Genomic DNA, 14,571 nt, shown 5'->3' with positions numbered 1-14,571 from the left:
TACTCAACACAAACATCATCTTTTATGTTTCTAAACCATTCTGAAAAAATTTTCTCACTCTAGGGATTTCACCAGCACAAGGTGAGTCCCAAAAGTTCCCTCCTTGTTTCTAAATAATCCTTGGATTCAGCTGCACTTATTAAACACCTACTAGATTCCTTTTACATTTTTAAAAACTCATTTTAATATTCCAAGATTCAGAGAGCAAGTCCATTTTTTAACTATTTCTACTTTTGCTATTTCATTAAAATTTTGACTCCGTCAGTATCTTTTTTATTCAACTACATTCATATGGCCGCATTCCAACACATATCCCAGCATACCTTGAACGATTTTTTTATATTCTTCTCTCTGTAATTTCTCCAGTTACATTCCATATTTTTGGAAGCACAATTAACAAAACTCCCAATAACAGAGGAAGTACAAATATATACATCATCTATACATGGGTAAACCCAGATTTAGGATTTATTTTCAATACATTTCTTAAAAATAACATACCAAAATTACTTGTCACATAAAAAGGAAATCAATATATTTTAAATACTAAACCAAGGCTACAGCAGATATGCTTACGGCACAGTTACCCACTAAATGTGATAATCGGTTTAAAAGATGATTACTGTAGGTAATCATGAGTATATAAAGATCTACAAAGATTTTGAACATAAAAAAGATACTACTGAATAATGGCACAGAGCGACTTATTCATATAGGGGTTTTAAATATAACTGCAAAACAAATTTAAAAATCCCATAACCAAATATACTATTATTATGCCACAAAAAAAAAAAAAAAACTTTTGAAAATAAATTTGTCCAGTCTCCCAGGCATCCAAATACAAGGCAGAAATATTTTCAATAAAATATCCTAACAATAGCTTAAAATTTACTGTATTATATGAGAGAGACCAGTGATTTCTTTAATAGAACTTTTTAAAAAACTTGCTTCAGGGGACTATACCTTCTTAAAGCTAGCATATACTCAATGCTTAATAATGCAGAAAAATTCACTCACCATTTCAGTGGTGTGCCTTCGTATTCAAACCATATCTCACTAATGTCTTCTTGTCTCATAACCTTCTGAAAGTGCTTTTTCACTTTGTCAGTTACCAACGTCAAATAACTTACTCTTGGCAAAAGCAACTGAAATGAAAATTTGTAAAACCATATTTACTTACTATATAAAAATATATATAATAGATTTTTTAATTTTAAGGAAAAACAGCCACCACCATGGATATTGGTCTGTTTGTTCACTGCTACATTCCCAATCTCCAAAACAGTGTCTACAATATAGTCAGCACACAATAAATATTTGATGAATAAATCAAAGATGCCAAAGGTTAAAAGTTAAAAGGCCAAAAAAGTTAATTAATAAAGAATGCCCATCCTTAAGACAGAATTCACAGTGAAATGTAGTTAGAATCTTCTGTTCCAAATGGGCTCATGGGAGAAATCCGTAACTGACAGAAATATCTATAGTAGCTCTAAGATTTAAGAATGACTATACTAGATACAATTTATCAAGTAAATTTTAAATATGGTAAAGTAGCTAGTAAATAAACAGATAAAAAATGAAAAGAAAATAATGGCAAAAATACATACTAGATACAATTTATCAAGTAAATTTTAAATATGGTAAAGTAGCTAGTAAATAAACAGATAAAAAATGAAAAGAAAATAACGGCAAAAATACATCTTGCCCTTCACATCCAGACTGTACCACTCACTGTTTTTCTTAGGTATATCTCATTGGTTTGTTTAAGTGTATCGTTCAGTGGCATTAAATACGTTCACCCTATTGTGCAACCATCACACTATCCATATCCAGAATTTTTCATCACCTCAAATTCCACACCTACTAAACAATAACTCTCCCATTTTCCTCTTCCCCCCCGACCTCTGGTTATCACTTCTCTACTTTCTGTCTTTTGAGTTAAACTATTCTAGGTAACTCGCATCAGTGGAATCATAAAATATTTGTCCTTTTGTGTCTGGCTTATTTCACTTCCAGTAACGTTTTCACAGTTCTTTACGTCCTCTTAATGTGAAAAGGATTAACCCCCTCTGCAGATACTGTCAACTACATAGAATCTAATGTCCTCTTATTTCTCATTTAGCACTGTCAAGTACTCAGTGAGTATGACACAAGTAATTTACTTTTTTCTATAGAGCTTGTAAAGGAATGCATGTTTCATCTAGTTGTATAGATTACTTATGTCCAATAATTTTCAATTATAAAATTAGAGATTTACTTATCTAGAACGAAAACAGAATTAAAATATACTAGAATTCTTCAACGTGTGAGGCATCACACCAGGCAATAAAGAGAGGAACTTGAATGACGTAGAAATTCTTCCTCTTACGGAGTTTACAGGCTAGAAAGGAAGACAGACTGTAAAAACAAAATTACAAATGTGATATATCCAAGGAGAAAGTAAAGGCTGTTATCAGAACAAGTAGCAAAGGAATTTAACCTAATCTATGGGCTCAGGAAAGACCCTGATAAGAAGTCTCTTTTGAAGCAAGAGTCAAAAGACAGAGGAGTAAGTGACCCAAATATGGGTGGGTGTGGATGTCTGGGTATGAGTAGAGGTGGGAGACAGTGGAAGCTGAGACAAAGGAAACTGAGAGAAGGCGTAAGGTCAATATAAAAAGACAGAGATTACCACATGCGAGGAACTATAAGAAAATGAGTATGACAGGTACGTAGAGAGTTGAGACAAAACAGTACTGAAGCAGCAAGAGGCCAGATCACAGAGAACCTTGTAAACTACATTAAGGATCCTAAAGATGATGAAAAGCCACTAAAGGTTTTAAGCAGGTAGATGCAAAATCAGACACGTGTTTTGAAAAGATTACTCCAACTGCAGACTAGAAAATGGAAAGATCACAAGACTAAAACCAGGGAAAGTAGTACTAGCAATCCATCAGTTTTTAAATGATGGTGTGAAGTAGGTCGTAGCAGTGTGTGAAAGGAACTGGAGAAGTGTGAGAAATATCTGAGATGTAAAATCAGACGGACTAAGTTACTGACTGAACGTCAGGGATATGGGAGAAAGAGGCACGAAAGGATGAGTCCGTGTTAATTAGCCAGATGATAGGTCTACTTGGCAAAATTGGAAGGAAGTATGGCAGATGACTAGTCTGTCTGGGGGTAAAGATCGTGAGTCCAGTTTCAAACATATTTAGTTTGACTTCCTTCAAGATATCTAAGTGAGGACATCCACCAGACAGACATAAAGGTCTGGAACTCAGGAGGAAAATTTTGGGAGTTGAGGCAAAAATGTTCATGAAAGACATACAAATGGATGAGAGGTCTAAGGGGAAAAAGTGAAGTGAAAAATAATAAAGGCAAAGCCCCAAAGAATGCCAACATTGAGGAACAAGCAAAGGAGGGAGATCTGGCAAAGAAGACCACAAAAACACAAAACAAAAGCCAGAAAGGTAGAAGCAAAACCAGTAATATGAGGCTCTGCAGAGCAGGAAAGAACAGTGCCACAAAATGGAAAAAACAGCCAATGATATAAAATACTGCTGAGAGATCAAGTAAATGAAAATTCAGAGAGTCTAGGTTTGGCAAAAAAGATGTCATTAGTGACCGTGGCAAGACGAGTTTCTGCTGGAGTAGTGTGCGCATGTGACCACAGTGAAGTTACGGGGTGGGAGTGAGGAGACGATAGACACAGACAACATTTGCAGTAAGTCTGGCTGTGAAGGGCAAGCAAGAGGTTGAAAGAGAGATGGGTAAACAGAGTGTTGTTTTAGTATGGGAAGGATTTGTAAATAAAATGTTGCAGAGGAGCCAGTAAATAGAAATTGAAAGAAAAAGAAATAGAGAAGGCAGCGGTGGGGATGGGAGAATATTAGAAGCCACCAGCTTTCTGAGAAGGCAGGAGATGGGTTCCGTAACACAGAAGGAAGCTTGAGCCTTGCCTCCGAGGAGGGATACCTCTTCCATTAAAACAGGACAAGTAAACATGTGTGAGTGCAGATAGGTTTTGCAGACTTGGTGGCAGAAAGTTAAGGGAGGTTCTATTACACAGTTTCTATTTTCTTTGTGAAGTAGGAAGTGAGGTCACTGGTTACAAGCGAAAGGCGAGGTCAGGGATCAGAGAGACAATCATAACGGAGAACAGACACCTGACCACGGAAACATAAAAGGCAATTGATGACCATGTGTGTGATTGTGTGATTTCCTCCGGTAACAAATCACAAGATAAGAATGTAAATTACTGTGTTTTCGTATTAGATAACCTAAATAAAAAAGCAACAGTTGAAATGAATACAAAAGAAACAACAAAAACTGAAAAGTTGCCTACTTTGTAACAAATTTCCTCCCTAACATTTCCTGCAAAATAAGATATAATTCTCAATGATATACATACAGAATGTAGGCTGAAAGATTTATGTGGAGGCAACAAATCAAAATTAGAAATAAATGGGGATATATTTAATATCAGTAAGCTTTTCCAATGGAAATAGAAAATTCCAGAAGACTCTTTAAACAATTATTTAATTTATAAATTTGGTATGACTGTATATTTTAAAATCCAGTTTCTAAGAAAGAAGCTATATGCACTATAAAAAGTAAACTACACTCCCATTCACCTATCACCTATTACAGCACCTCCACTTGAACATGAACAGACTTTTCAGACTATGATGACAACCCTAAGCTTTCAGAACAGCTGGGAAAGAGGTACACTGGCTCTTAGGCGATGATATTTTTACCTCATCTCACCAAGAATCTTTAAAACATTATTATTATTATAAAGCAAAGCAATTAAAAAATACTTTCAAACTTAATTTATAACCAAGACACACGTAAACTAAAATCACATGGGCACTAAAACGCTCACCTATAATTCTAACCACCGCTAATGTTTTTGTGTATTTTCCTCCTGTATGTACTAACTTATACTTAAGCATCTGTGTATGTAAAGAGCCAAATCTGGATTATGCTACATGTTAACATGTGTTAACACTAGTGTTTGTTTAATATTATATGCCTGTCACCCAATATTCTTCAAAAACATAATAATGACTATATAGTTTCTTTTGGGTTAAGAGTAGGAAGAATTCAAGATAAAAACAATTATCTATCAGATAAAATAATCCTCTTCCTCCTCCAGTTATCCCCAATACTTTTTGCCACTTTCAATTTGATTAGAAATAGCTAGATAACAACTTACACTCCAGTTCTCACAACAATCTTTTCATACTTAAACAGATTTATATATAAAGAAGAAAAAATATTGTATTATTTACTTGAATAACTGCGGGAAATGTGTCAAACATCATATTCTAATTTAAAAGTAAACAGTTTTAATTCTATATTTCTCAGTTTTTTTGCCCCTTCGACCAACTAGACACATATACTCCTTTGTTTAGATACTCATTAGAAAGCCACACAAGGTTAAAAGTATTAATTAAAATAGAAAAAACTAGCATAAAGACAAAACATAAATGATATCCTAACCCATATTACAGAAAGAGAAGAGGAAAAATACATCTAACAAATGAAATTCTTCTAAAAATAAACTATGGACACATTCTGTTTTTAACCACGGAAATTTTTCTAAAGTGAGAAACTGTTGAGATTTCCAACGTTAAAGTGACTCAACTTTATATTATGTATATAATCAGTTATGATAACCTGAGTACTAATAACAAAAGACTGCCCAATTGCTCTGAAATTATCGTTTTCAGTAAGAAAACTCAAAGGGACAACTTACAAGAAACCCCAACAGGAGTGTGGGGAGGTTTTCATGTACGAATATCTACCACTTGCACAACCTCTGTCAGATGCTGAGGATGCGCCGAGAATAATGCAGCGGTTCCTGTACCCAGGAAGTTAGGGAATGGGCTCATTAAGCAGCTTCCTCCAGTATCCCGACTTCCCACAGTGGGAGCAGGCTGAGGAGTAACGCTGTTTCCCAGACACACAAAGGAGAAAGCAAAGGGCAAGCTTTACTAAGGTGAAACAAGAATCAGTCCAGCACCACAAATGCATTTCCACTTATCCAGGTCCTCCTTGGTAAACGACATGTGTGTACTGAGACAGGAAAAAACTCAAATAATCCCAACTGAGAAAGTCTTTGCCTACTCGGGGCTATTCAGTCAACAGGCAGAATAATATTATCTCTGATTGATAGACATAAATTTGGCTAAATTTAGAAGGTATTTGATACTCTTTTTTAGAACAGATAATACACTAACTCAAATCTACAAATATATATACAGTAATTTATGTTACTAAATAACATATTTTCTATAACATATATTAGCTCATCGACAGATGAAAACACACACATATGTTCATGTTCAGAGCTGTAAATAAAGAATTTGTTAAACCACCGTAATACAAAAGAATTAAATCTGAACCTATTATTTTCAAAATAGCTTCTTGTTCAAAAACAGCACATAATTTATGATTCCATTATCATATACTACGGATATACACGTAAGAAAAAGAAAGTCAAGAGGGTCCCATAACAACATGTCAACAATGGTTTTTTTCCCCTCTGGATAGTAAGAACAGAGGTGATTTTAATTTCCTTCTTTTTAGCTGATCTGTGTTTTCTCACTGTTTTCTATAAGTATGTATTACTTGTGTATAAAATGTTGGATAACAGCCTCCAGGTTCTTAGAGCTGCATTTACAAAATTGAGCAAAGTTAGATATCCCATTTGCCACCATCAACATACTTACATAATATGGTTCCGCTTCCCGTTCAGTTATCTCATCCTGATACAGGGTGAAGCAAGTTGGAATTCGTCCAAACCACACATCTCGAAGCACATCTTTGTCATCTGTCATTCTTCCAATGGTTAAAGCCGTACATATAGGCTAAATTCTTTTTTCAACCAAAGCCAAACTGAAAATAAAATGAAGAGCATTAATCAGATCCTTGCAAGGATGAATAAACCTGCTCCAAAACAAAGAAAGATTATAGGGAAAAATGAATGCCAAAATCAGTGCAACAAATTCTAAATGCAGAGCTATTATTTATTTAAAGGGATCATAGAAGTAACCGATTCAAAATTGCTAAGGTATGCAACTAATGAACCACAGCCCAAGTGAAATTATACTTGTATCATTCTCTCAAGTCTCATCTAAAGTGAAGTCTGCTTCTGCCCTATAGATCCTTATATCCCCAATATCGTCCTCACACTTATCCCTGCCCCATACTTTAATCTCTCCCACTCCAGATAGTTCAGACTCTCTTCCTGGAAAAAAAAAAAAGATCTCTCACCTTGGAAAAACATCTTTGTATAAACCTCTTTCCACTCTAAATTTCATCCTGCCCACGATCTGATACCACCAATATTTCCAGTCTTATTTACATACTTCTTTTTAAACCCTGTAGCAACATTGGCCCCTTAAACACAGTGCCCTCTGTTTTACCATCCCCTCTGACTAGTATGCTCTTCTCTCACCTGTTCAAATCCTAAGCACTCTGCAAACCTAGCTCATAAGCCTTACCCGATAAAATAGTAAAAGTTCTACTCTGAACACAGAATATCCCCTATACCACAAATATAGCACTAAATCTACAAACTGAAATATTCTGGATATGCTTTTGACCTCTGTAATATCTAAGTGTCTTCTAGCACTAATATTCTACAACTAGATAACACCAGAGTATACTGTATGAGAAAATGCTGAAATACTGTTGGTACCTCAATACTGAGATTCAATAGCGTGCGCTCTCGCTCGCTCTCTCTCTCCCTCCCTCTCCGTGTGTTTATGTATGTGTGTATATATATATATATGTATATATATATATATATCCCATCTTTCATAGATTAGCTAATTCATAATTTATCGTAATGTATCCTGTGGAAACATTTTAAATAACCATATTAGTTTAGCCAAATATCAATTAACACTGAATTATTCAGGGAGCTTTTCTCTCTTTTCTCTTCCACTGACCAACGCCAAGTATATCAAGACTGCCATAAATTAGTAAAAGAGAGAAAAAAATCAAGTAGAGGTCTGTATTTTGTATCACTATACTTAAATGCACCTTGGTGGTCAACTGGGTACAATGTCATCTACAGGCAAATAAACTGAAGGAGGTTGAAAAAATCTGCCTGCGTAGCAACAGCACTAATAAACAGTCAAACCAGGCTAAGAACTCTAGTCACTTGAACAGAGTCCAGTGCTCTACCAGCACACCACAGTGTTTTAACCTTTATTAAAATATATCCATAATCTAGAGGACATTATGTTAAGTGAAATAAGTCAGAAAGAGAAAGACAAGTACCATATGATCTCACTTATATGCGGAATCTAAAGAAAAGAATATGTGAATGAACTAATCAGAAACAGTTTTGGGGACACAAAGAAAAAACCGAGAGTTGGTAGATGGGGGTGGGGTTGGGGTGGGGGGGTAGGGATAAGGGGAAAGGTGAAGGGATTAGGAAGCAGCTGGTAACCACAAGATGGCCTCAGGGTTTTTTGAAAATTAATTTGGGGAACGTATTCAATAATGTTGTAAAGATTTTGTTGGGTATCCGATGGACATGCGTCCTATTTGGGAGACCACCTCAGAGATACTGTGGATGCCTGATCATGGCATTGTACACCAGAAGCTAAACATTAATGAATGCCAACTATAATTTTATATATATAATGTGATGGCTCGGTGTGAGGTCGGAGGGATAGTGGATGGGGGGAGCGGGGTTCACAGTGTGAGGGATATAAATGATGAACGTCTAAGTATTACCTTGTCTTGTACACCTGAAACTAATAAATTAAAATAAAAATAAAAATATGCAAAAAAGCAAACTTCTAAAAAAATATATATATATATCCATAAACAAAACTGAACTCTTGAGAGGCACTACAATGTGGGGATTCAAAATGTAGAACATAGAGCCAGACTGACGGGATTTAAAAGTTAGCTCCACCACTTATTTGTGACCTCAAGTCAGTCACTTAACTTCTGTCTCAGTTTTCTCATCTGTAAAATGGGGATAACAGCATTTACCACATAAGATACAAAAATTAAATTAACACATGTAAAGCACTTAGAACAATACCTATAATATAGTAATATAAAGTATATCAATCATTATCATTTACAGAACCAACAAGAGCACGTCTCAAAAAATGTTTGAAAGTCATAAAAGACTTCAAGAACTAAGAACAATCAAAAGCATTATATAATGTAGGCAGGAATTATAATAGTAAAGAAAAATAACTTTATTTTATTTTTTATTTTAATAAAAAACATTATGCATTCAACACTGCTAGTAATCTTCAATATAAAGTCAATAAGTATTTGATCATTTGATGTGCTCACTCTGGCAGGTGCTGAGAGCATACAAGATGGTCATGACGATGACAACTTGGTTACGACCTTACATTGCCCAGAAAGTAGTATCTCTAAATCTACTAAACAGACCGTGCACTTTCCTGTCCTTCCCATGGCTTTGCTCATGCTGGTGGTTCCTCACCCTAAAGCAGTCTTCTCTGCTGTGTCTTTCCAGCTTAGACATCCTTCAGGACCAAGCTCAAATACCCTTTCTTCAATGCATGACTCAGACAGAAACTGTTTCCTCACTGTACCTTATTTTCCTCTACCACTACAGCACTTATAAGCTTGTAGTAAAGATTTTTTATCTCTGATTTCCATTCTCATATTCCTTCCATCATACCATGCCAATTGTCAATGTCCCTTCCAACCCCAAAATGTCCATGGGTATAATGAAATGTTACTTTGAAAGACCTTAAGGAAGGAGGGAGGAAGGGAAGAAGTAAAATATTAATGTATCCCATAGTGTACAGGGAAAAATTTTCAAAGATACGGAAATTGAAGAGTGGGTAGAATATGGACAAGCAAAAAGAAAATACAAATATTCCACACAGGGCAAAATATAATAAATAGCATAGGCAAAGGCAGGAGGTGAGCAGGAGCAATATGTGTTCCAACATTTTAGGAAACTTCGGCTTGGGAGAAATAGACAAAGAGCTGACATTGTGAAAAGTCTTAATATCACATGTAGATCCTTGGTAAGTCACTTTACTTCACTAAATCTCAATTTCCTTACCTGTGACATTCACTGGGCTATTCTGGGGGGGGAGGGGGAACCCTGTAAAGTGTTTGACATGGTACTGCACACAGTTAAGTGCTGACAAATAAAAGCAATTATTATTCTTTTAAAGTCCAATCTGTATGTAAGATCATGAGGCATATCAAAGAGAAGACTATGGGTTCTCACTTTCATGCAATAAGCCTAGAGAGCCTGTAAGGTTTTACAATGGAGAAATAAAAACAACCAGCTGGTCACGGTACACAAAAGGAGATCCCAAGTCACAGAGAACGCAGCCAGGAAGCAAGTTCAGCAACTAAGGCATCTAATGGGTGCCTGACCTAGACTGGTAGTGGAATGAGAGACAGATACGAGGTCTTTCTAAGGAAGAATGAATAAGAGGTGGTGGAAAACTGGCTGAGGGATAAAGAACAAGGACAGGGAAGATTTAAATGCTGACAGCAGGCAACAGAGTAAGGTAGTTAAGGGGTTTTAAAATCAAGATTGACATGAATTTAAACCCTGACTTCCACCTATACGCTGTGTGTCCTTGGACAACACACCTGGTATCTCTGAACCTCATATCTGTAAGTTAAAGGTAATTCTAATTTCACAAGGCTGTTGAGTGATTAGCACCTGGAAACCACTCAATAAATGGTATACGTATTACATATAGGTCTCTTGGTGCTTCCATGACCCCTCTGTTTGAACACCCTTTCCCTCTTCTTTTGGCCAACTCTTAATTCTCTTTTATGAGTCAGCTTAACATCAGTTCCTTGGGAAGCTTTCCACTATGCAGCCTCCAATCTAACTACTTCTATAATAGCACATTATAACCACGCATTGCAGTTATGTTTATCTTATCTGTCTCTCGCCCCTCCCCACACTGAACTGAGTTCCTTGACAGCAGAAATTGAGTCATATTTACCTTTGTATCCACAATATTAGCATAATTAGTACATAGCAGGTTCTGGAATTCTTGTTAAACAACTGGAAAAATACATAAATATATAAAATATATAAATCCAAACGTTGTACTTAACAAACTTTTCCATCTAAATGCTTTTCCAAATCAGTGCAATCACATTTTAAATTCAGCAAATTTCATTGTTTTAGAAAACTATTTTTCCCTCTCATACATACACCGTACATCCAATTTGAAGGCATTGTTTTACAAGCACAGAAATCTCAACCCATGATGCAGTCTCCTAGACGCTTCTTGAGGGCAGAGGCTATTTCTTGACTGCTGTATTCTCTGCATCTAATCCAGAGCCTAGAAGAGTAGTAGGTGCCCAACCAACAACACTTAGCAAATAGCATAGTGAATACACAATTAACAGTCCTTTCACGCTACAAACCGAGAAAGGCTAACCTATTACCCGAAGCTATTTTGCTGACAAAATTCCCAACTGCCTAGAAATTATTCAGTATCAAATGCCTACTAGTAGGAAACTTGTAAACATCATAATCAGTGCCGGTTGGTATCCCTTTAAAATCTTGAACACTAACTTCAAAAGTGGGCCCTGAATACTGCCCAGCGTTCCTACATTTCTCTAGTCCATTTATTCTATTCTCCCACTGTCCTAAATCACCATTTCATACCTTCTCTCTCCTCAAATTTTCACATTTCCTTCCTCGCTCACTCTCAGCTAAGTACCTGGCTTTCTGTTTCCTTCTAGTCCTAAATAAGTGGTTCTCAACAAGGGTTTTAGTAAACAGCCTCATCCCTTCCCAGGGGGATAGTTGTAAATCTCACCAACCTCCAAATGTTACATGCGCCAAGGCTCAGTCCTTGAACCAAGCCTTTGGAGATATCTCCAGGTTTCAAATGTCATTTACACATTAACAATTTCCACATTTGTATCTTCAGCCCAGACTTCTCTTCTCACTCTAGTTTCATATATACTACTGTGTATTGACATTTCATTGTAAAATTTAGCATGTTGCAAAACTGAATGATTTCAGATCTTCCTTCCTCCTCTCCCTATTACTCTGTGGTATTCCCCTAATCACTAACTCTATTCTTTTGTGGATCACGACATAAACCTTGGAGTCATCCTTGATCCGTCTTCATACCTAATGGCTCTAGCTTAGACACAAATAACAAAATCCGCCATTTCTCACCACCTTCACTATTATTACTACTAATCCAAGTCACCATGACCTTTAACCTAGATAAATGCAATGGCCTACTACTGATAAGTCGGTCTCATTTCTGCCTTTGCTGCACAGACAACACAGCAATCAGAAAGATCCTTTTAAACACAAGTCAGATCAGTTTACTCTCATTCAAACTAAAAACTAAAGTTCTTACAAAGTCCTACAAGGCCCTATACGACCTGGCCCCATTCTGACCTGGTTCTTTGCTCCTCTCCTTCCTTGCTCACTCCAACCCAACTAACTTGTATACTCCTGACTCAGGGACTTGGTGGTTGTTCTGATGCTTTTTCCACCACATCCACATGGCACCTTTTTTTTTTTAATCACTTTTAGGTCTCTGCTCAAGTATCATCCAAGACCACTACTGCAATTTCCTATGCATGCCACCCCAACCCCACTCTCCTTCACCGCTTTATTTTTTTCTCTGTAGCTCTTCTCACCTGATATATATTTTAGTTAATTTTTACACTGTCTTCCACCCTGCCCTCGCGGTGAATTTCATGATGGCAGGGATTTTTATTGTTTTGATCACTGTTTTGTTTCCTTTTTGCTCAGTGCCTGGTACAGAACCGGCACTCAGTATTTGTTAATAAAACGAATCTACATCTGCAGTGTAAACGTTATTCTAAAAATCGTATCCCCATATACTAAGTACCATTCTGTTCATCTTTCTCCAGTTTTAACCAGCATACCTTGGAGGATCAAAGCACATGCTTAACTCTAGTGTAAAATTCTAAGATTCCCCTCAACTACTACTACTCTCAGCCCAACACCTTTACTTTCAAATTCAAAATTCAACCAAGTCCCTTTACGGAAATCACAAACAATTCAGTTCAGATCAAGGTACCCCATAGCCCCCCCAAACTCTGAGATTTACCAAGTGGATGCTGGAAGGCCGTGGAAGTCCAGTGCTGGTCTGAGTCCTCCGTGCCGTCGGACTGCTTCTGGAAGCCCTGATGTGCCTCCCCACCCCTCGGGAAAACCAAGAACCAATCCGGTTTCCCCAGGTTCCTCAAGTTCAGGGGTGACTTCAAACTAACCCAAAGTATAAAGTATGTGAAAAATGCTTTGCCAACAGAAAATAGCTTTGTTAGCATTAAATAGCATTATTAAAACGAGACTGAATGCCGTGGAGATAAATCGGAGGCAGTCCCCACCAAAACTCGGACAGAGCCGGACTGCCTGTGAAACAATTACGATGTAAATAACTGTTACCCGAAAAATGCGGGTTCTGAACTGAACTCTGGACCCTGCGATGAGACGTGGGCTTCCGACCTCGGTAAGGAATAGACGTGGTCCCCGAGAGAAGGCGAAGGCTCCAGAAACCCGGCGACCAGCCGAAGGGCTCCGGGGGCGACGTCCGGCAGCCCCGCCTCCCCCGGAGGCGCCTCCTTACCCGCCACCGCCGCCCGGGGTGCGCTCCTCTCGCCAGCCGTCGCCCCTCCTTCTTACCACACCTCCCTGGCATCTCCCCAACCCTCCACCTTCGGGCATTTCCTCACCCTGGGGACACACACGCACACACACACACACACACCACCCGCCCCCTACCAGAAAAGCCGGCTCCTCCTCCGGCTTCCAGCGCCGCTAAAGAAGATACGGTCCCGGGCGCTGGCGAGGCGTCGGCGCAGGATGTTTGCTTGACACACAGTCCCGCAGAGGCGCGCGAGCCAGTAGTCCCCAGAGCCCGCGCAGCCGCAGAAGGCACCGGCGCGGTGGTCGGAGCCGAGCCCCGCTGCACTTCCGCCCTCCGTTATCCAGCCAATACAACCCGCAGCGCAGTGGAACCCTAGAAGCCCACCCCAAGTCCAGTCACCCCGGCGCCCAGAGATGACGTCACCGGACCCCACGTGGCCCGCGCTCCGCCCTCCGAGTTTGGCCCAACCCCGCGAGGCGGCCGGAGGCGTGCTTTGAGCATGCGCAGAGGCAGGGGAACGCTGGCATGTGGGGCGAACTCCTGGCAAATTCATAATTTGTACCCTTTTAACACAGGCTCGCACGTTCCGCACAGTCACTGGTGTTTGGGGAGGTTAACCTAACAGTTATATAAGAGCAGAGAGTTTTAAAACTACTGAGACACTGCCTCAGGATCTTGACTGTGGCATCCCTCTCCTACCTTCATCGAATAATATTAATAAGACGTTGATTTTCAAAGTGTTTTTATATCTAGTTTCTCATTTGATCTTCTCAACCTTGTCAGAGCCACAGCAGAGATTAATAGCTGCATTTAACACAAGACTAAAATACAAAATCCTGGAGTCCTGCAACCCATCCAACAGTGCATATCTACAGCTTTTTGTCTGTGAAAATAACAAACAATTAATAAATTTACTCCAAAAGAGTGTTTTAATGGATCTATCCAAAGC

General features: G+C 38.3%; 1 protein-coding gene across 5 annotated transcripts in view; it reads right to left on the bottom strand.

The window, feature by feature from the left end:
• Nucleotides 1-14,053, bottom strand: part of ATG5 (autophagy related 5) — a 110,818-nt gene extending 96,765 nt beyond the window's left edge. For 2 of the 5 annotated variants that reach the window (XM_081044930.1, XM_081044932.1), the window contains exons 1-3: nucleotides 13,757-14,053; nucleotides 6,717-6,882; nucleotides 1,018-1,145 (exon numbers count right to left, since the gene is read on the bottom strand). In XM_081044930.1, the coding sequence (XP_080901056.1) occupies nucleotides 1,018-1,145; nucleotides 6,717-6,824 (236 nt within the window). In that variant the 5' untranslated portion in view covers nucleotides 6,825-6,882; nucleotides 13,757-14,053. Of the gene's footprint in view, nucleotides 1-1,017; nucleotides 1,146-6,716; nucleotides 6,883-13,082 lie in introns of all 5 variants that reach the window. The other 3 variants (XM_081044934.1, XM_081044931.1, XM_081044933.1) reach the window with 3 other exon arrangements.
• Nucleotides 14,054-14,571: the final 518 nt, after the last annotated feature.

The sequence above is a fragment of the Rhinolophus hipposideros genome (assembly GCF_964194185.1).
Source record: "Rhinolophus hipposideros genome assembly, chromosome: 3".
NCBI lineage: Eukaryota > Metazoa > Chordata > Mammalia > Chiroptera > Rhinolophidae > Rhinolophus > Rhinolophus hipposideros.
The sequence above is the reverse complement of the archived record's forward strand: the minus strand, read 5'-3'. Positions and strand labels throughout refer to the sequence as shown.